The following is a 23,481-nucleotide window of genomic DNA, read 5'->3' as shown; positions in this document are numbered from 1 at the left end:
TATCTGTCGCGATTAAGTTAGGTGGACCATGTAGTACATATTCCTACTTGTGCTATGAAAAAAGCAAATGTAAGGAAGAATGATTCCCTTAGCGGTAAGTTTTGTGGGTCATATATATGTGCTTAGCTTATGTCTTAAACGTATGCTGCACCCCCTCTTAAGGTAAGTTCTTTTGTCTTATCTTTGTTGTACTACGTTTTGTTTTCTGTATTCAATGCCTCATGAAATGAATTTTATTTCTTGCTAAAGCAAAGAATATTGCCCCTGTGGTTTTAACTATTGACGAAGGTCAAATCAAGAGATAACAACTTTTTAGTGGCTCACGTTTTTATGATAGTATTAATTCTCTCACTCTGTTTCTCTCTCTCTCTTTCTCTCATCAATTTGGGAAGGCTACAAGGTGAGGCAGTTGCTCAGGTGAAGGCCGCTTGTTGGGACAATAGGAGGAAAAGGCCTAGAGAATGAAGGCGGCAAAGACGGCAACATGTTTTAACCTGTGCGCTTGCCTTGCCGACTATTTGTTTTTAGATTTTCGGGCATGAGTTGTCAAGGCTAATGTTCTTAGAGTTCTGGGTGCTACCTACCACTTTAATCAGTGACTTTATGCTGCACAAAAGCTTACCAATTAGGTGTTATGGGCAAAGCAGCCACCTAGCTATGAACTTGTAGCCTGAGCCACTGTGTGTGTCCATGCACCTTCATCTCCAAACTTTAGTTTCGGGAAAAATTTGCGTTACCCTCTTACCCCTCTCCAAAGAAAGACAAATATACAACGAACAAACAATATTGGCACACAGTTCACAGAGAAGACTAAAGATAGAGTGAAAAGAAAAAGTTAAGGATATGTGCTTACTGAGAGCATGCATGGGCCTTCGTCTTCTCATTATGCCTCCTTTCTGTGTTCTATGATTGGAATGCATGTGATTGCCAGACTCCAGGTTAACTCCATTGATAAATCTGGAAAGGTCCTGAGTCCGCTTTTGACTTATAACCTGGGCTTATTTTCTGAGAAAAACCAGTCGTCATGTGTGGGGCATTCATTTCAAGGAAAAAAAAATGACAGCTTGAAGTAAATTTGTGCTTCTTCAGAATCATTAAAAAAAAATCATGAAATAATTATATTATTAAAGCAAAAGCCAAGAGGAATAAGTATGGTTTCTATATTGCAGACAGAATACTGTGAAGGAGAAGAGCAAGGTTCAACTTTGGATATTTGTTTGCATGAAACTAGTAAAAGTACAAAATTGAATGCGAGTCGTTATTAACATCTTTTTTTCCTTAACGAAAAGGGCCCCAGAAGAGGCTGTAGATTGCTAGTTACTCATCACTTTTGTCTTCTTTGGCGCACAATCGTTTTCACATTTTGTAGGTATTAGGGTTACACCAAGATCCTATACATTGTTCAGTGAATATGAACTCACTTTGGCAAGCAAATGTGTGTGTATATACTACAGCTATAATATGTCTAATGACTCAGTGGTATGGATATGACTTGACATACACCTAAGTTAAAACGTCACGAGATCATGGCGTGTAACTTCTTAATTAATGTTACATTTACTTTCTTCAAAATAACTACTACGCCTCCATCCTCATATATGGATTTTTCCTCACGGCTGGTGGGAAATTTCCTTAGGACCGGAGAGGTCCGGTTCATCATTTTTTTTCATATGATAGCAGGAAGAGGAAGATGATAAACACATAATTAAAGATGTAAATTAAATATTACCTTTCAGATTAACTGATTACGATCTGCTTTTTATGAGCCATAAATATGCGTTCTTTAGAGAAAAATAATAATAATTGCATTCTGGGAAGATGTAGCTGCACTAAGACAGGATATATGTAAAGCAAGATAAAGAAAATAAAAGTGTAAGAAAGATATTCCTCACTTGAAGAAGTCAGAAAATTTTTATAGACAGATGCTTGTCTCCCCTACAAAACAGTTAAAATAGAAAATTAGGGGGTGGAAATTATAAGATGTCGATCAATACATTAAAAGCACCCAGATATTTATTATCATAATGCAAACTCCAGTTAGTCTAACTAAGCATGCGTATGGTTCAAGTTCAGCCAGAAAACTGGTCAACAAATAGTAAGTACTTAAAAAATAGCTTTTGTTTTCGATGCAGTACATACTGAATAGTTAACTACTAGTAAGAAAATGATAGAAAATTAACGACAAAGAATGACAAATAGGCCAGCCTATAGTGAAAGAAAACTGGGAGATTCAAAACGTACATATACGAACCATTAAATGCAGCTTGGGCTATGACTTTTCTCTTGACCTGGGCCACTTTTCAGCCTAATGTATGATACTTTCGCAGCCTATACACATCTAGGAGGTCCCCTCATGTCAAGCAATGGTCCTATTATGAATCATACCTATATCTTAATTGAACAAAACGATTAGAAAACTAAACCTGCGATTTGAGATATATAATTTGTCTTGGCTTACAGATTTAAAGCACCTAAATAACTTGAAGATAGTTATGACATCGTTTTTTCCCCTAGAGAAATAACATAAGAAAAAAATTCTAGTGACCATTTAGAAAATTATAATGGAGCTTAAGGATTTAATTCAACAAAGGGTTAAATAGCAAAGAGAAAAGGTGGAAAACAATTCAAATGTCAACAAGATAAAGTTAGGAGGCACTGATAAAAGTTACACTTATCCTTTCGGCCTACTAATGTAGCTGTAGCCTAAATCAGATGGATTTATTTTATTCATCACAGCGCCTAGTTTTGCACCAGTCCTTACAAGGAGCAAGTTAATGCTTTTGCATCTGCTACAAGAAATTTCGTATCAGAAGAAAATTAATTTGTATGACTACCTAGTCATGGTAAATTTCTTTAACGAATACATAAATTTTACCTCAATTTCTGTAAGGTTCTACTGAGTTAGACAGAAGAAGACCTTTAATTGGAGTTCAGTAGTTTCCGGTTCTTTACAAGGAGTTCCACTCCATATGCATATGTCTTTTCTCTGTGGTCTCCACTCCATGGAGGGAACTGGGGCTATTTTCCGCAGCTCCCTGCACATCTGATCTATATTTGAGCCCTGTGGAACAATTGATACCTATACTCTTGTACTTTCTCCATTGCTGCACCGCTAGTAATGAATCCAAGACACTCAGAGGCAATGTCAAACTTACTAAATGAATCTTGGCTACATCTGTCAGATCATGTGATCGAGGAACTTTAATTTCAGAGTGGATGAAAAATCGAAGTTAAAAGTGCCTACCAAGCTTTTGTTAGCAAACAAGTTTATCCTATAATTCACATCACATGCTACCAAAATGGACTTTAATTTGCACACACAAAAAAATTGTGAAAAATCAGTTTTTTGGTAATCTCCTTAGAATTACTAGTTGTATCTCCTTACCCTATGTGCATGCAAACAGTTAGTGTTCAAGTATTACATCCAGGTGATCCAGCTAACTTAGGTGAGATCCCCTTGATCTGACAAAAAATGCTAGGGGTAATAAACAAAGGCATTAGCTTATAACAAAAGATCAGAGCCAAACAAGAACTGCAGGATGATAAAAATAATTCTATATGGCAATTAGTCACCAAGAACTACTTAGGTACAAAATGTTTCATAAGAACAGCTTGATCACTATCCTTCAAAGTGCTACACCACTATGCAATTCCGGGAATGCAAACCTTTCATTTCTCCACTATTTATGGTTTTTGAAGAAGAATGTTCATCACATCTAAACTTCTATAAACTTGTAAAAGAACAAGAAAGCATGCAAATGATATGAAAAGAGTTTTCTTTTCTGGATTTAATAAATAGATAATTTATATTACACGTTTCCAATGATATGTAGCTTAACGAATTAAAGCTCATCTTTATTAACCGATATGACAAATGACTGGCAAAGCTCAAAAAACTCATTTCTGATTCATGGTCCATCAAAGGTTAATTCAGTTTCACTAAATATGATATTGGGACATTCGGTGGCAAAGACCAAAACAGACATAACCATCTATCTTTTTTAGCACAGTTTGTCGGGAGACAAGCATCATCAGGAACAAAATGATATCTGATCTAATGCATCTTCAGCGGCAAAATGAATATAAAATATGTTTACTCTTAAGGGATTAACTTGGTTAAATCATCGTGAAATGTTTGGCCTACCTAGTTAAAGGCAACCAACTATAGGACTGAATGCATTACTTGGTTGGAGCAGGGCCTATTTAGCGGATGGCCACTGATGAAGCTTCACGGCCAATCAGGAGAAATGGATCAGTCGCAGGAAGTGTAAGAGGTAATCAGTAGGTAAGTTGAATTTGTTCGTTTGTTCAGTTAAGGTCGAGTGGGTTGAGTTAGACGGTGCCAAAGTGAAGGATGAGATATCCTTGCACCTATAGAGGATAGTTACTTCGTGTTGAGCCTTGATCAACTGAGGATTTGAGTTGGAGTAGACTTAGTGCTTAGGTGAGGCCAAGATAGGTTCCCACAAACTCAGAACTTGAAACAATGTGGATGATTTGGAAGCGTTCTAGGCTATGTGATGGTTGTAGGCACTAGGTGGGGAGCTAAATGTCATGTTATAACTGGGACATGAAGCTAAAGCAATCGACTAGCTGATCCCCTACCAAAACTCATACAACCCTTTGGACATATGCCGTTCTCCTATTATTGGATAAATCAAGCAGAAATTTATTTCACACGGGGGTTAAATTTTTATATGAAATGTTCCAATATACAAGAATCAGCAATTTCTAGCTGTAGGTGAATATGTCATGCGATCTATTGATGGCTACTAACATCTTACCTCATCCAGCCTTCAAAACATAGATAGCGTCACTAATTTACAGAACTCAGGATATGGCATTATCACTGATTTCAGAGAAGTAATGAAACCTTTACTTGCACATAGTTTGGAGAAGTCACTGAAAATAAGGCATAGTATTGTGTCAATTTATATATAACAAAAACTCATCTCCAAAATCCTTTATTACAACTAATGAAGAGGGAGCATACTGCAGTGTCAAAGAAGACTTGAACAGCTTGATGTTGTCATATACTTATTAGTGCTTCAAAAAGGTTAAGAGAATAAGCTAGGTACGTAGGATCGAAAAGAATTTAGATATCTCCATAATTGCATGATATTGTCCACTTTGGGCCTAGGCTCTCCCTAAAAGGGAATTTGTTTCCAATATGAGACTATGTTTGCAACCTTGCAACCCAACAATCCCCCCTACGTCCGATCCTCGACCCACCAGGTCTTTCTGCCCCTTGGTCCACCCGACCTACTAGGACTTCCTGCCTGGTGTCTGGTCCTCTTGATTTGAACATAAGAGCCTCCACTTTCTTTATTCGAGGTCAATATTGTACTCACATGGCTCAATCAGACCATAACCCTTGTGCACAGTCGGCGATTAAACCTTCTGACAGTCCGGGCTCTGATACCAATTGTAGGATCGAAAAGAATTTAGATATCTCCACAATTGCATGATATTATCCACTTTGGGCCTAAGCCCTCATGGTTTTGCTCTTGGGCTCTCTCCAAAAGACCTCATGCCAATGGAGATATCTTTTCTCATATAAACCCATGAGCTTTTCAATGTGTTTCCAATATGAGACTATGTTTACAACTTTACAACCCAACAAGGTCAACTTATAAAAGATAGCAGAAGCCAATGCATTGTTAGCATATGCTCTCTTTACAATGCTCTTCTGGAACTGAATAACTTTGGCATATTAATTAACAAAGATGGTCAACGTGATATAATATAAACAAGGATCTAATATTATCAAATGCACATATAGAATTTATCGTTTACTCTATTTTTGGAACTAAAAAACTCTCTTTTTTTTCTGCACTCGTATCCCCTGATTTTGATAACATTATATTGAAGCATTATAAAGCTTGTTTCAAATCATCCACTTTTAGAATTCATGGCATAAAGATCAGTGATGAAATTCCCTTTTATCATTTGGCACACTCTAATTAATACTAGTGTTACCACCCTGTTTCCGTCAAGAGCAGAAGGATTCAAGGATCGAATCAACAACCAAAAGCTCATTTGTCTTTATTTTAAATTAAAAAATTCATGATCCAAAAAGAACACCACCTTGGAAGCCGTCTCGAAGCTCGCCACCCTCTGCAATCTCCTCCACCAACGACGGCGATCTCCGTAGACCTCCCTTCCTCGCCCTCTCGGACAGCACCGTCGACGCCGCCACTGCACCTCCCATCGCCACCGCGGCAACCTCATCAAACACCCCCCTTCTTCATCTCTCTGTTCGCTATCAACCCTAATCCAATCCGAGGAAAAAGCGTCGAGGAACAAAATGAAGACGAGGCGACAAATAAGGAAACTGGCGCAACGGTTTTTCAATGGATCCCATCCAATTACAATATTAATTCAGAACCTTGCAATCGCCATACTTCTTTAGTCGCTGCCACTTGATTGTACGGCAATGGTCTGGTGACGCTTGTATACAAAGTTGCCTGGAGAGGATCCTGATCCGCTCACTCAACTATCAGCGGAATTTGCACCCAATAACTAGAATAATTCAAATTTTTTCCTATTTATTTCTTTATTATTATTATTAAAAAGTAGCCAATGAAATACTCTGTTCCAGTAACTAACAAAAGCAGAACATCTATTATTTCAGGTGCTTGATAAAATAAAAATAAAAAATAAAAAACTGAAAAACACAGCATCACTCATTCACGGCGATAAGCGTTAGCCACTCCCGCGACGTGGCGCGCGGAGAGCGCCACCGAGAGATAAGGCTGCAAATCCGCTCCAGCCGTTCTGTGTGGCTCCCGGCGTCCCCAGAAAACCGACGGTCCATATCGTTTGCGTTATCCTCATCCAGCCGTCCGTGGTCTCTTTATACCCAGGGGCCGTCGCCACTGTGAGCAGAAACGCAAAAGCATCAGACCGCAGCAGCTCTCGCCGATGGCTTCTTCCTCCGCCACCATGGTGGTCTCCTGCGCCCGCTCCTCCTCCGGCATGGTCGCCCCCTTCTCCGGCCTCAAGTCCCTCTCCGGCGTCCCGTTCCCGACCAAGAGGGCGAACGCCGACCTCTCCCACCTCCCCAGCAACGGCTGCCGCGTCCGGTGCATGCAGGTCCGTTCCCCTCCCTAAACCACCGATCTGCCCTACCGATCCAAGAACTAACTCTCTTCCCCCTTTGCCTCAGGTGTGGCCGATCGAGGGGAAGAAGAAGTTCGAAACCCTCTCCTATCTTCCTACCCTGAAGGACGAAGCCCTGCTGAAGCAGATCGAGTACCTCCTCCGTTCCAACTGGATTCCCTGCTTAGAGTTCTGCAAGGTAAGGGCCATCATAGATCATATTCAGAATTTGGGATTTAGGGTTACAAATAACGAAAATGGGTAATTTGCAGAGAGGATTTGTGTGGCGCGAGAACCATCGTTCTCCGGGATACTACGACGGACGGTACTGGACGATGTGGAAGCTGCCGATGTTCGGGTGCACGGACGCGACGCAGGTGGCGAAGGAGGTGGATGAGTGCAAGAAGGAGTACCCCGACGCCTTCATCCGCATCATCGGCTTCGACAACAATCGCCAGGTGCAGTGCATCAGCTTCATCGCCTACAAGCCCACCGATGCCGATTTGAAGTGATATATTATTGAATAAATGAATAAAAAAAGTATTAATTATATGAATATCACTTTGTAATTCTGTGAATTCCAATTTGTATTTGGACGGCACTGTTGGAGAGTGTTGTTGTTGTTGTTGTATCCCTAAACTAAAATATGATATTAAATTTATGTTTTGTGTGAACTTTGGAATTCTATTCGAAAATAGAAATTATGAAAAAAAAAATTATATAGTGGAATTTTTTTCCTATTTATTTAAAAAAAGGATGAATTATTATTTTTATCTAATGATTAGATTAGATGGATTTGAAAATTCATTCCTATAATATTTTTTGATATTTTAATTTTCTTTCTTCTTATCACTTTTTATTTTCTCCCATTGGGCATATGGTATAATTCTCAACCACGCTTAAAAAAAAAATCCACCTTAAAATTTTTTTTTCCTTCTTGATTTCTTCCTTAGTAAACAACAGATTAAAGTTTGATCGACGTTTTATTGAATTGCGCAAGTAGATTTCATGATTTATCATTTCGTAAGGGTTACTAGAATTAGAAAATTCTAATCATTCCAAAATTTAAATTAATGTACTTTTTAATGTATCCATGTGGTAAAAAGACGATTCGCTCATCCCAGTATTTTCGTCAGTCCGTCCCTAGATCAACACGGAGGAGGTAAATCACGAATGACTATTTTTTAATGTATCCATGCACTTAGATCACAAATTTGATAATATAAATTAAGAATAATAATTTTTAAAATTATAAATACTCGATAAAAATTATCATAAATAAACTTATTATAAAGTAAATTTGATAATATAAATTAAGAATAATAATTTTTAAAATTATAAATACTCGATAAAAATTATCATAAATAAATTTATTATAAAGTCTAAGATGATGATATATAATAATCAACATCATGAATGAATGTATTTAAAGAATTCCTCTAATTTAAAAAATATTAAACTTTTGAATTTTCAACCAATTTTGAATGAAATTGATTGATAGATGTTTCTAAATCATTTAAAAATCAAAATCAACATACTTTCAATAGTTATTCATACTCTCGGATTTGAATTTAATAATGTAAATTAAGAATAGTAATTTTTAAACTTATAAAAGCTCAATAAAATATATTACAAACACATTATAAAGATTAGGATAAATTTCTAGACTTCCTTAATTCTAAAAATATCAAACTTTGAATTTTTTGAATAATGTAAGTTCATTAGTCTCTTTCGGACGAAATTGACTAATGGACTTTGAGAACTTCAAATTACTTTAAATCAAAATTAATATACTTTCTAAAGTTCTTAAATTAAGAGCTTAAATTAAGCTACTCATTGAATAAATAAAAAAAATCTAGAGAAATCCCATGATATCTATGGATATAAATACATTAAGAAGCCTTTTAAGAATATATAACGATTTTGGTTGGAAGTTATTCAGAATTTTTTAATTTCATTAGAGCATCTTCAATGCAAGGTTTATGAGAGGTTTGTAAAATCTAAAAAGTTGAATAAAAATTTTTAAATCATTGTAAAAGTGATGTATGAGGTTTATAATTTAAGAGCAATAGTGAAAATATAAACCTGTTTTTTTTTTTGAATTTGATGCAATATGCATGAAGTCATGCAACTTATACTATGAATAGGATGATAAAAAAGTTCATTTAGAACTTTAACTATTGGGAATATTTAAATAAGTTTTCATATTATTGATGTGACATATTAAAATCATAAAAAAAATTTATTTAGAATTTTAATCATTGAAAATGTCCTTAGTCAGTTTAAGATAAAACTGATTCATAGTTAAAAAATAAAAAAAAAACAGTATTTTGAGAATACAATTTAGGTATTATAGCAGTTAGATATACAAAATTAGAAATCCTAAAACTTGCATGCACGGTTCATTAGAATACCATTAAAAAGGTGCAATATTAGCTCGACAAAGAAATAATTGTGCATGATTTGGGTGATGATATCTTATGTTAAAAACACTGATAATACATGAAAACAGACGAATTAATCGTCTTACTTTCGTTTCTCATGAAACATTATATTCTATAACAGTGTTTTCGATGTATTTTATCGTTATTTTTTTTTAAATTTGGGAGAAGACTTGGAGCCGTAAAGGCATATGCCAGTTTGACGCGAGTGAGCTAAAAATTCAAGTCGAGATTGAGTCTATATAAGCGATGTACAAGCATCAAAATAGAAGGCACTAAAAAAAACACGATCATTTTGTGACAAATTTTATGATAATTTTTTTAAAAACAAGTGCCGCAAAATTAATTTGCGATGAAATATATGACGAAAGACTTTTCATCGCACATAATTCATCGCCAAATTATGCAACAAAATAATGTATATTCATCGTAAAATTTGTGACGAATTTTTTATTGTTGCAAATTTGCAACGAAAAAGAATTCGTCACGAAATTTTAGATCTCAAATATGCGACGAAAAAGGATATTCATTGCAAAATCCGCGATGAATGTTTTTTCATTGCAAAATTCACTACCAATTTGGATTGAGAAAGAATTCGTCATGAAATTTCATAATCCCAAATATGTGATGAAAAGGGATATTCGTCACAAATTTACAACAATCTAGAGTTCGTCGTAGATTCGGAAAATCTATTATGAATTTTTTTTTAGCGTCATAGTCATTGTAAATGATCCTGTCCAAAAATCATGGAGATGGTAAGCTGGGGATGTGACTTCTGGGTTCACTGCACGTAGACGTCGCTTCGCTATACAAAATAGAATCATTACTGCCGGGCAGGGGAAGGGGTCCCAGCGTTGGCCCTCCGATGCTCAAGTCAGTCACTGAGGAAGAAAATATGTAAAGCAACAGTAGAAATGAACAACGCGCACGTATGAATGCGTACCTCTGCCGGTGCTTGGACCCCCCCCCCCTTTATATAGAGCTCCTATAGCTTGCGTACCCGCTTCTCCAGGCAAGCACGCTTCCCCAAATTTCCTATGAAAGGATTTGTTAGTAAAGTGTTCCTGACACAATATCTTAACAAGGTAAACATATCTCTGACGGGACAGTGGAAGCTTTCGCCGTACGATCTCCCTTTTGACCGTGTTTGATGTCAACAACACTATCTACTAAAAGGATCTTAAGAGATACTCTCGCAGTCTCCCTGCTTGATCGAACGGGATGACCGCTCGGCTGTATGACTCCCACTCGACTGAGTGGTTATCCGCTCGACCGGACATTGATCCACTCGGCTAAACATTGCTCCGCTCAACTTGCATGGACCGATGAGCTTTGTTGAACGGGCTCTCTGCTCGGACCAATCCACTTCTGGCTAGTAGATGCATGTTCGCTCAGCCATTGTAATCGAGGGCTCCGCTCGGCCACCCTTTGGTGAGCCCGCTAGTTCTTCGGCATTGACCTCCTTGACTTTGACCTCCACGTAGGCTGTCGTTCCCTTCCTTTGACCCGGGCTCAGTGAACCCGCCTTTATCGTCACATCACAAGCCTCCCCTTCAAGTCTAGTCGAAGGAGACTATAAGTTTGATTGGCTGGACTAGTAGTACCACAAATGACCTACCATCGGTCGGACCTTTTTCTATTTCCCCTGTGTTCTCTTGGGATGAGCGCCCTTTTGCATCGGCTGACGTCACCTAAATTCATAGAAAACTGTGCAAATCTTTGGTGATCATGGCCGAGCACGCGGCCATGCCCTTTAATTAAGGCCAATTAATACTCTCCCATAGCCAACTGCCACATGTACCCTCCTCAGTTGTCGCACGTTTGATGTGACAATGGATATCCACTACTGATATGACACACGCCTTTTCAAATTCGATGGTCAGATTTCTTCCTAGTTTTTCGCAACCCTTGAACGAACGGTCTCGGGCGACTAGCCACGCAATTTATAAGCCCTCCTCTTCTCGCCGTCGTCTCCACAATGCCCTGTGTCTTCATCTTCGAGCAGTTTCTGCGACGTTCTTTCTTTTCTGGCCAACTTCCCCGTAAGGTTCTCCTTTCTCTCCTTCGCTATTTTCTGGCATTGTTTCCCTTTGATTTAGTTTCTTTCGATGGTTGTTTCTCCACAACCACCCGTACTAATCTCTGGACTCTGGTATACTTCCACCGAGTCCAAGTTCAATGGGGATGAGATCGAACAGATGTGCTCCGCCTATCGTTTTTCTTTCGGTTACCAACTCGTTATCCCTTCCACTTTCGACCGGCCTCACGAACCTCCCTTTGGTTTCATCCCCTTTTTTAAAGACCAGTTCGCCGCCGGCGTTCATTTTCCTGTTCACCCTTTTTCTCGCAGTTTGTAAATATTTTTGCATTTCCTTGCACCAACCGGTGTCTAATTTCTTTCGACTGCTGTGCGGGGTAGTAGTCTTGTTTTGCCTGCACGACATCCCCTTGACTCCCTGTATCTTCCACTATTTCTATTACCCCAAACTGTCAGAGCCGAGGATATTTCTGTTTCAATCCTGAGTGGGCTCCATCTTTTTAAACAAGATGACGACCTCCAATAAGCATTGGCAAGAGCACTACTTTTTTTGTGTGTTTTCCTGCTCGGCCTGAATTTTCGACCAACTGGCAGATGGAAGTAATGACACCTCCATCACTGAGCAGATATCACAGTCGGTCGAACTATCTCCAAGCAGTCGCTGCTTTGGTCGGTCAAAAGTACCATATTCACCGGCTATTGTTGAAGAGCGTCTTATATGTGTTCGGCTTGAGCCCAATTGGCACACGATTGTCGTCCAACCTAGGTATGCCCTTTCTTCTCCTCATAGTTGAATCTAACTGATTTTTCTTCCTTTTTTGTAACCTAAGTCATGTTGCGAGCACGTTTGATCGGCAATAGTAGGCTTGCCGATGCAGATATCAATGCCACGAGCGTGGTCGAGCTGGAGAGTCAGGGCTTGCAACCGATTACCCATTTTGACGACCTACCTGTCAAAGAGGGAGGGATGCACGTGCTGATAAGCGAGGGTGGTGTGAGTCAGACGGCGTCTAGTGACACAGCGACCGCTATAGCTGACCTTCCTCCCGAGCGACCCTTCATGAAGCTGATCGTGGTGGCTTCAGAGTCCGCCACTTCCGGCGAGCCTCTGATAAGACGCAAGAGGCATCACGATGAAGGTTCTGTTGAATCAACTGCACGTGAGGGGGGGGGGGGGGGGGGGGATGAATCATATGGTTTTCAAAAATTCATTTTGTCGGTTTTAAAATCACAGGTATGTGTAGTGAAAAGTACATATGAAATCGAAATTAAAAAGACACGAGAGAGACACAAGTAGTTTACTTGGTTCGGAGCCTTCGGTGACTCCTGCTCTAAGACCCAAGTCCCGCGGACCTATCGATGGGTACTCCACTAAAGACCTCTTTCGGTACCTTCGGAAGAAGAAATCGAGTACAAAGAAAGTTTGAACAAGTGCAACACAGTGCACTTGTGTGCACTTGTCCTTTTGCAGTAATCAAGTACACAAATGAAATGTTATCGACACTTTTAGAAATAAAAGTAGGAACACTTGTGTGTTGGTGTTGGTCTACCGGCTGCGATAAAATGTTCTCGGAGCAGTTATCGGATGTAGCAACTTCGCAGCAGAGTCGTAGCAGAAGCCTGGGGCAATCAGAAGCTCAAAAGGATGCGTGGTAGCTCGTATATCAGTGTTATTTGAAGCCCTTCTTGAGACTACCATATATAAGGCATGGAAGGCACCTTCCATAGCCATTGAAGGCGCCTCCAATGGGTTAAACTTGATCTCGAACAACCCAGCACTAATCCGCAGCGAGATCAAAATTTCACCCTACGGAAGGCGCCATCCATAGCCATGGAAGACGCCTTCTATGAACAGTATGAAGGCGCCTTCACTGCTTGAAGGAGACTTCGGACACTGTTCATCCGAAGGCAAATATGCTCCTTTTGTCCTGCAAAACAACGTTAATCCAAATAACCTATAAAATAAATATTATAACAATAATAATTAATAATAAAGAGTAGTAATTAGTTCCTGTCCTCCCAGGACAAGAACTAGTCAAGGTCTCATTTTAGGGATCCTAAATGAACCTAAACTGCATCGATGCCTACTGTTCCTCAACCAGAATGCATCATCACAAGGTTACTCTCCTCCAGTGACTTACCTTAACTTACTAACTTGCCAGACACCCGGTTAGCCCGTCGATTTATCTGGACTTCATACCAGCTATCCGGTCGACCCGTTGACCTAGCTGGATTTCTTGCCAGATATCAGGTCTGAATGCGCTGGAATTCCGTTCTGTTTAAATTTTCCTTGTACAAAAATTGTACAAGTACAGAACATTTCCTAGCAACTCACATGTTCGATCAGACATGTATTTGATCAATCAAGCAAGTTCTTGACGGATCAAAATACACCTTGATCGAAGCACAAGATCATTGGCCTCTTGTGTTGGTATTCGGGATCAATACAAAAGAAACTAAACTAATTATGCAGCGAAATTAAAGAACTAATTGTACCTTTCCTTTGTAGCCAAAGACCTCTTGATCTTCTATCGTATTCCTCTCCTCTTCTTGGGCGTCGTGTGAGTGACGATCTACTAAGACAATAACCACCCTTCTCTTCTTTGTTTCCAAGCCGCTGACCACTAAAAGAGAAGCTCTAGGGTGGGGCATCTATTCCTCTTCTTCCTCTCCTCTAAGTCGCCGACCCTAGGTAAAGGGGCGCTGACCACCAAGGAAAATGGGGCGCCGACCCTAATGAGGAAGGGGCGCTGGCCACCAAGGGAAGATGGGGCCCCGTCCCTAATGAGGAAGGGGCACCGACCACCAAGGGAAAATGGGGGCGTCGACCCTAATGAGGAAGGGGAGATAATTGTGTGTTGTGAAAACTAGGTTTTAGGGGGCACCACCTACTCCCTTTTATAACTCTTGCCGCCGGCTACAAAGAAAGAAAGAATTAACATAATTAACATAATTCTGTTATGGTGGATGCGAGGCTTTATATAGAGAATACAACAGGGACCTAGAGGAGAAATTGGTTTAGGCTTCCTGATGGGCTTGGGCTTCCTGTGTTCGGCCTGAACACTTAACTCAAGTCCATCAATAATAACTCATACCACTAAAGGGTTATTATTGAACTACCACACCAACCCCATATTACAATATGTGCTCCTTCTTATCATAAGTGCGTTAATCTCCCTATATTTAAGATATCGTATGTCCGTTAATTAAATGAGTTACTGACAACTCAATTAATTAACATCTGATTCCAAGAGCAACACCACTCAACTTTATTATCATGCCGGACTAAGTCCACCTGCAGGGTTTACATGATAATCCTTATGAGCTCCTCAAGAGGACAACATCAGCCTAAATAATTAGGACACAAATTCCTTCTATAATCAACAACACACCATATAAACATTACTATCTCCCAACTCATCGGGCCTATTGATTTAACGAATAAATCTCACCCATTGATAAGTTAAAGAAATAAATACTAAGTATACGTGCTTGTTATTATATAGGGATTAAGAGGGCACACATCCATAATAACAAAGGTTCTGTTCTTTTATGTAGTCAGTACAAATCAAACAACCTCAGATGGTCCTGCTCAATACACACATAGTGTACTAGTGTAATTTTATAGTCAAGACAGACTAATACCAAATTACACTACAACCGTTCCAATGGTTTATCCCAATCCATCTTGGTTGTGAGCTACTATTTATAATTTATAAGGAACTGATAACATGATCTTCTGTGTGACACCACACACCATATTATCTATAATATAAATTAAATGGACAACTACATTGACATATATATAAATATAAAATGCAAACATTTGACCAAAGTGATTCTCATTTCAAAATATTTCAAAAACAGATATTCAATAAAAAGCTAGGCTTATAGTATCACTTTCTTTGTCGAACCAACTTGTTTCTTCTTCTTCTTTCCGCCTTTCGGCTTAAAAGCAGAAACGTTTTCAACAATGTGAACTTGAGAACTTTGATGAAATAGCCCTTCTGTCGCTTGGAGTTTTGTCAGAAGTTCTGCCAACGAATAAACGCTTTTGTTCATGTTGTAGTTCAGGCGAAACTGCTTAAAACTCTTAGGCAGCGTTTGGAGAATAATATCGACCTAGGTTTCCCCATCGATTTCAGCTCCAAGGACTTCCATCTTATTCAAATGAGTCATCATCTTGAGGATATGATCCCTCACGGGTGTCCCCTCAGTCATGGTGGTCATCATTAAGTTTCTCATGGCCTCCTGCCTGGCAGCCCGATTATGGTGTCAGAAGAGTTCCTTGAGATTGAGCATCATGTCATAGGCAGTGGGTATGACATAATGCTGATGTTGCAGCACATTTGACATAGAAGCTAAAATGTAACACCGCGTCATCTCATCTGCCTTGATCCATTTCCTATGTCTCTCTATCTCCTCTTTACTAGAATCCTTATCAAGCACGCTAGGACATACCTCAAGAAGTATGAACTTGTATTCTTCAGCAGTTAAGATAATGTCCAAGTTCCATTCCAATCAATATAATTTTGAGGTTGTTCCTTTTATACTGACTGCATAAAATAACAAAACGTCTGTTATTATGGATGCGCATACTTTTAATCCCGATATAATAACAAGGACATATACTTTATATTTATTTCTTTAATTTATCAATGGGTGAGATTTATTCGTTAAATCAATAGGCCCGATAAGTTGGGAAATAATATTATTTATATGGTGTGTTGTTGATTATAGAAGGAAACTGTGTCCTAGTTATCTAGGTTGATGATGTCCCCTTGAAGAGCTCATAAGGATTGTCATATAAACCCTATAGGTGGACTTAGTCTGACATGACAATAAAGTTGAGTGGTACTACTCTTGGAGTTAGATATTAATTAAGTGAGTTGTCAGTAACTCATTTAATTAATGAGCATTCGATATCTTAAACACAGCGAGATTAACACACTCATGATAAGAAGGAGCCCATAATGAAATATGGGATTGGTGCGGTAGTTCAATAATAACTCTTTAGTGGTATGAGTTATTATTGATGAACTTGAGTTGGGTGTTCGGGTCGAACACAGGGAGCTCAAGCTCATCAGGAGGCCAAAGTCAATTCCTCCTCTGGGTCCCTGTTTTAGCCTCTATGTATAAAGCCTCGCATCCACCTAAGCCCCACTTCTTACCCAAGTAATGGGCTGGCCACATCCTTGCTTGGTGCCCAAGCAAGGGGTCGGCCAAGCTTTGCTTGGAGCCCAAGGGGTGGCCGACCAAGCCTTGCTTGGTGCCCAAGCAAGGGGTCAGCCACAAGGGAATTAAAAGGGAGTTTTAATTTTAAAATCTTTCCTTTTATAGTCATTCTCCAAGGGATTTAAAAGAGAGATTTTAATTTTTAAAACTTTCCTTTTATAGCCATCCACAAAGGGATTTAAAAGAGAAATTTTAATTTTAAAATCTTTCCTTTTATAGCTATCCACAAAGGGATTTAAAAAAGAGATTTTGATTTTAAAGTTTTTCCTTTTTTTTGTTACCCAAGCTATGGTCGGCCATGATTGGAATTAAAAGGAAGTTTTAATTATGTTTAAAACTTTCCTTTTTAGCATTCACCAAGGATTATAAAAGAGAGGTAGATGGTTCCTTATGGGAGAACACAACCAAAAGTTCCCTCTTCTATTTTCCTTGGTGGTCGGCCCCCTTTCTCCTATTCTCCCTTTGCTTTCTTCCCTTAAGGCCAGCGACACATCAAGGCTTCACCTCCTTGTGGCCGGTTTTCTTGGAGAAGAAGAAGAAGAGAAGGAGGCTCCCTATTATAGCATCCCTTGGTGGCCAAAAGTCTTGGAGGCATAGAAGTGGTTTGGGTGGTGTTGTCTTGGTAGATCGTCGCCCACACAACGTCCAAGAGGAGGAGAGGAATACAGCAGAAGATCAAGAAGTCTTTAGCTACAAGGAAAGGTATAACTAGTTCTTTATGTTGGTGCGGTTAGCACTAACGATCTAACTCAAGTTTTGATGAATAACAAATTAGGTTAAGTTAGGTTTGTTGTTGTCTAACACTCTGATCGAGTGTGCAGGCGAAGTCCAAATGGGTCGACGGGCTGACCAGACATTTGGCACGAAGTCCAAGCGGGTCGACGGGCTGACCGGACGCTTGGCACGAAGTCCATGCGGGTCGACGGGCTGACCAGACGCTTGGCAAGAAGTCCAGCTAGGTCGACGGGCTGATCGGATAGCTAGCAAGAAGTCCAAGCGGGTCGACGGGCTGACCGGACGCTTGGCGAGAAGTCCAGCTAGGTCGACGGGCTGACCGGATAGCTGGCGAGAAGTCCAGACGGGTCGAAGGGCTGACCGGACGTCTGGAGGGTAAGTAAAGGTAAGTCACTGGAAGGGAGTGACTGTGAGGATGCGTTCCCGGGAAGGGAACATTAGGCGTCGATCCGGCTTAGATCCATTTCGGATATCTAAGTCGAGATCGTGACTAGATTCCGGTCTCGGAAGGACGGAATCTAAGTCATACTCTTGATATTTAATTTATAAACTGTGCTAACACTTTGTTTTGCAGGAAACATAGTATATATTTGCCTCGGACTAACCTTGTCTTGCAGGAGAAGGAATCTCTGGAGAAAGGTGGTCCGAGCGCCCGGAGGCCCGGGCGCCCGGAGGTCCGAGCGCCCATAACAGGTCCGGGCGCCCGGGAGGCAATTTCTATCCTGATCGCATCGTCGCCAAGTGGAACTCGCTGGTTGGACCTACCACGTCTCACCAGGGCGCCCGGAAGGGATCTGAGGCGCCCCGAGCCTCATATAAAAGGAGGGTTAGAGGTGGAGCCAAAAGACAACAACTGACAAGAAGATCTTCTACTGCTTGCTCTGCTGCTCTGCGCTCCTGCGACGCTAACGAAGCTCCGACAACGCACCTTTTCCTTTTCGATTTATTCCTTTGTCGGTATTGCTTTTATTTTCATTAGTATTTTTTGTACTTAGTTTGTAATAATTTTCGAACTGCTAGTGATTGCCCACTGAAAGCACTCAACGAGTGTGGGCCTTGGAGTAGAAGTCGACATAGGCTCCGAACCAAGTAAAATTGGTCTGTGTTAGCATTGCTTACTTTTTTCGCTGCGCTTAACTCTTTTCGAAAGAATTTTCATAATCGATATTCACCCCCCCCCTCTATCGAAACATCACGATCCAACACTTTATTCCGTCGCGAACTAGTTTAGTTTTTCTTTGTATGGATCCTGAAATACCAACACAAGAGGCTAGCGATTTTGTGTTACAATTTTGTGTTTCGATCTTGTGCTTTGATTGAGGTCTCTTTAGTTAAACCTAGGATTTACTGTGAGGAGTTTAAATATTTAATTTCTTTGAAAGGCTTCGTCTAGGAAGTGGTGGATGATCCCATAACCAAGAAAGTCGAGTGTCTCGCCAACAATCTGGAAGTCAATCCTTGAAATAGATATTTAATCAACTTCTGTAATATGGTTTAACTTCTGAAGAACACATGAGTTGAACTTGGAGTAAAAATGTTAAGTTTCGTTTCCAATTCAAGTTTAACTTATGAAGAACACATGGTTTAAACTTGGAGTAAAAATATTAAGTTTCGTTTCCAATCCAAGTTTAAGAACACATGGGTTGCTAAAAAATATTCTGTGCTTGTACAAATTTTGTGCAGGGAAAACAGAACGGAATTCCGAGTAGCACTCAACATAAATAACGTCAACAACATGAGATAGTGCACCAATACTATCATTATTAAAGTAACATGTATAGGTATACCTAACAAAGGTCAATAAAGACGAGTGTCTCTCTAAACACATCAAATATAGACTTGCATAAATAATATTACAATAAGGTATTATAATAACAAATAGAAACATCCATGGACGGCCAAGCCTTCCAAGGCTAGTCGTGGCCAGCCAAAGCCAGCCTCGCTCGGCTACGGCCAGCCAAGACCGGCCTCACTCGGCCTCATCCAGCGAAGGCCAACCTCGCTCGGCCAAGGCCAACCGTGACCGACCTCACCCGACTAAGACCAGCCACAACCAACCTCGCCTAGCCAAGGCCAATAAAGGTTGGACACTACCGGCCAAGGATAGCCAAGGCTGTCCATGGCCAACCAAGGCTAGCTGCCTATTGGAGAGGAGAGAAAAGGGTAAGGGGAGAGAGAGGAGATTACCAGCCGGACTTTGCTGCCATAGGAGAGGAATTGTTGCTGCTGCCGTCGCCGCTGAGGGAAAAAAAGGGATAGGGTGAGTTGAGATTTTTTAGAGTTTTTGGAGACAAAAATATTTTTGTTCCCAAATTTTTCACAGATTTTGCGACAAATTCATAGATTCATCACAAATTGGTAAAAAAAATTAATGTGTCTAAAACCAACAGATGTACCTAAAGAGTTCAAAATGACATGAAACCAGTTCATATATGTTCGTCTAATTCTTCTAATTATGTAAATGCCCTTAAACATAAATTTAACTTAATATATTGAGATTAATGATTTTTTAACAAAAATTAAATTTTTCGGACACATTCGTGTTAAAAAATCAATGTTCTTAATATATTATGTCAAATTGATGTTTGAGGGAATGAATATAATCAAGAGAACTAGTCAAACACATAGAAACAACTTTTATATCTTTTGAGCTCATTAGGTTCATCTATCAATTTTAGACACATTTATATATTTTTTATTTTTACTAATCAGTGATGAATCCATGGATTTATCACCAATTATGCGATGAATCCATGGATTCGTCGCAGAATGGTAAAAAAATAAAAAAATAAAAATATATGTATCTAAAACTAACAAATGGACTTAGAGAGATCAAAATGACATGAAACTAGTTCATATATATATTCGTATAAATCTCCTAATTATATAAATGCTCTCAAACATCAATTTGACCTAATATATTGAGATCAATGATTTTTTAATACAAATATATTTGAAAAACTTAATTCGTATTTAAAAACTATTGCTCTCAGTATATTAGGTTAAATTGATATTTAAGGGCATTTATATAATCATAAGAATTAGACGTATATGTAGAAATTTATTTCATATGATTCCGAACTCTCTAAGTTTATTTACCATTTTGGTCATATTTATTTTTTATTATTTACAATTTTGCAATGAATCCATGGATTTGTCGCCAATTTTGTGATTAATACATGGATTTGTCATAAAATGGTCAATATTTAAAAATAAAAATAAATGTGTCTGAAACGGATTAATAGACCTAGAAAGTTCAGAATGACATAAAACTAGTTCTATGCATTGTCTTGTTCTTCTAATTATATAAATGCCCTCAAATATCAATTTTACCTAATATATTAAGAGCAATAATTTTTTTTAACAAAAATTAGATTTTTCGACACGTTCATATTAAAAAAAATCACTAATTTCAATATAATATATCAAATTAATGTTTGAGGATATGAATAATCAGGAGAACTAGACGAACAGATAGGAACTGATTTCATATCATTATTAACTCTCTAGGTCCAACTGCTAAGTTTGGACACATTTTTTTTTTTTTTTTTTAACAATCTTCAATGAATCCATGGATTCTTTGCCAATTCTACGACAAAACAATGGATTCGTCATAGATTGGTAATAAAATAAAAATAAATATATCCGAGAGCTCGAAATGACATGAATCTAGTTCCTATGAGTTCGTCCAGTTTTCTTGATTATATAAATGCTCTCAAATATCAATTTAATTCAATACATTGTGAGTAGTAATTTTTTAAATAAAAATTAGATTTTTCGGACATATTCGTATTAAAAAAATCACTGATCTAAATATTTTGTGTCAAATTAATGTTTGAGAATATAAATATAATCAGGAGAACTAGACAAACATATAGGAACTAATTTCATGTTATTTCGATCTCTTTGGGTCTATTTGCCAGTTTCAGACTCATTTATTTTTATTTTAAATTCTTTTTATTAATTTGCGACGAATTTATGGATTTATCATAAAATTAGCTGTATCAATTTCATATATGTCATAAGCTTCTACAATGAATTCATAATTCGTCGCAGAGTTTGCAACAAATATTGTTTTCATTATAAAATTTGTAACGAATATAGAATTCATCCTAGGTTTGCAACGAATATTGAATTTCATTGTTAATTAGTAATGAATTTGGTGACAAATGTTATTTGTTGTTAATTTGCGACTCTTTCATTGCTAGTTAGTGATGATTTTTTGTTTTGTCTCAAAATTTATTATAGATTTGGGATGAAAATTTTTTTATCCCTAAATTAAGATTTTTTTTTAGTGAGAAATTAATTGTGACAACTCGAAGTTGGATAGAATGAACACCTGTCAATATGGTTGAACCCTAGGCCTTGTAATAATGTCCATGCTTGATCCTTTCCTACAAATTTATTATATTAATGTTTTTTTAATAATTTAAGAATATAAAAAAGATTAATGTATTAAATTTAATTGATAATTCATTTAAATGAATATTAAAATAATATAATAATTTCTTTTTCTTTTTTTTTTAAAATATCTTTTATATTTTTAAATATAAATAAAACTCTTTGTTTTTGGTGTTTTTTTTTTTTTTTGTGGAGGGAGAGGGATGGTAAATACTCAAAGGGCATTGTTAAGGCACAGAAAAAGAATAGCATCAATGTGTAAAAATATTTTATATTATTAATTTTTTTTTACCAAATACTACTATGTATTCATGGAGTTGAATATATGAAATTGTTTGGTAAATACTCAAGGGGCATTGTTTGCAACACTTTAGCTCCCTTCATCGACCCCAGACACCGAATAACCTCTATCCACATCTCTAGCGATCACCCCAATACTAAATCTGTCCCTCTCCTTGTCATAGTCTACGCCCACATCTAATCATACCTGGTTGGCATTTGGTGTCCTCCAAATCTGGTCGGACAATACCGAAAGCCTTGCAAGAATAATTTGTTGGAATACAAATAATCTATTGTCGAAGATTTTAGGGGACTTAGTTAAATTTAAAAATTACACAAAATTTAAATTCAACTTACAGTTGAGCTGACCTGAGCAGATGATCTCAGGCTGTCAGCAAAAGTTGGTTTTTATACAAGTGTCAACCTCAGAGTGACTGAGTGAGCAGAGCGTCCGAGCAAAGAGGCCGGTCGGACGAGGCAGACAGGCCGAGCAAGAGAGGCCGGTCGGATCGATCAGACAGACCGCAGACAGGTCGAGCTGTCAGAGAGGTCTGCCAAGTCGAGCAGACAGACCGGTCAGCAGACAGGCCGGTCGAAACAGACAGGTCGGCCGGGTCGACTAGACAGATCGAGTGAAGCAGACAAGTCGGGCTATCAAAGAGATTGGCCAAACAAGAGAGGTCAGTCGGGTCGAGCAGACAGATCGGGCGGCAGACAGGTCGGGTTGTCAGAGAGGTCGGTCGGGTCGAGCAGACAGACCGGTCAAGGCAGACAGGTCCGGCTGTCAGAGAGGTCGACCGGGTTGAGCAGACAGGTCGGGTTGTCAAAGAGACTGGCCGACCGGGAGAGCTGACAGGCAGGGCGAAGATCCCGAGCGGGCAGAGAACTCTGTCGGTCTGACAAAGAGACCAACCAGGCGAGCTGATCGAGGCCTGCGAGTCGCAGTTTCCTTGAAACAGATTCGCCCACCTCTGGCTGTACTTCGAGGCTTACAATGATCGTCTGTTTCCCAGGATACAACGGTCGACCGTGAATCCGACCAAGCACTGGTGGTCATGGCGAGCTGAGTGGTACCCGAATGTTACCACGGGCACTCCGCCGAGCAGGAGATGCACGACAGAGAAGGAGGAAGAAAAATGGAGAGTCTTTGCTTTGCATGCTGTGTGTACTCTGCCTATGATCCTTATATAGGAGCTCGGATCAATGGCAGAGTTGGTTGTTCCACTTGGGCAAATTTTGCCCCGACCGGTC

General features: G+C 39.0%; 1 protein-coding gene across 1 annotated transcript; it reads left to right on the top strand.

The window, feature by feature from the left end:
• Positions 1-6,876: 6,876 nt before the first annotated feature.
• LOC122045836 (ribulose bisphosphate carboxylase small subunit, chloroplastic-like) lies at positions 6,877-7,775 on the top strand. Its single transcript, XM_042606208.1, has 3 exons — positions 6,877-7,095; positions 7,169-7,300; positions 7,374-7,775. Exons 1-3 carry the CDS (start codon positions 6,925-6,927, stop codon positions 7,611-7,613), a joined length of 543 nt encoding a protein of 180 aa, XP_042462142.1. The 5' UTR covers positions 6,877-6,924; the 3' UTR covers positions 7,614-7,775.
• The last annotated feature ends 15,706 nt before the right edge of the window (positions 7,776-23,481 follow it).

The sequence above is a fragment of the Zingiber officinale genome, chromosome 2B (genome assembly GCF_018446385.1).
Source record: "Zingiber officinale cultivar Zhangliang chromosome 2B, Zo_v1.1, whole genome shotgun sequence".
NCBI classification, from domain to species: Eukaryota; Viridiplantae; Streptophyta; class Magnoliopsida; order Zingiberales; family Zingiberaceae; genus Zingiber; species Zingiber officinale.
The sequence above is the reverse complement of the archived record's forward strand: the minus strand, read 5'-3'. Positions and strand labels throughout refer to the sequence as shown.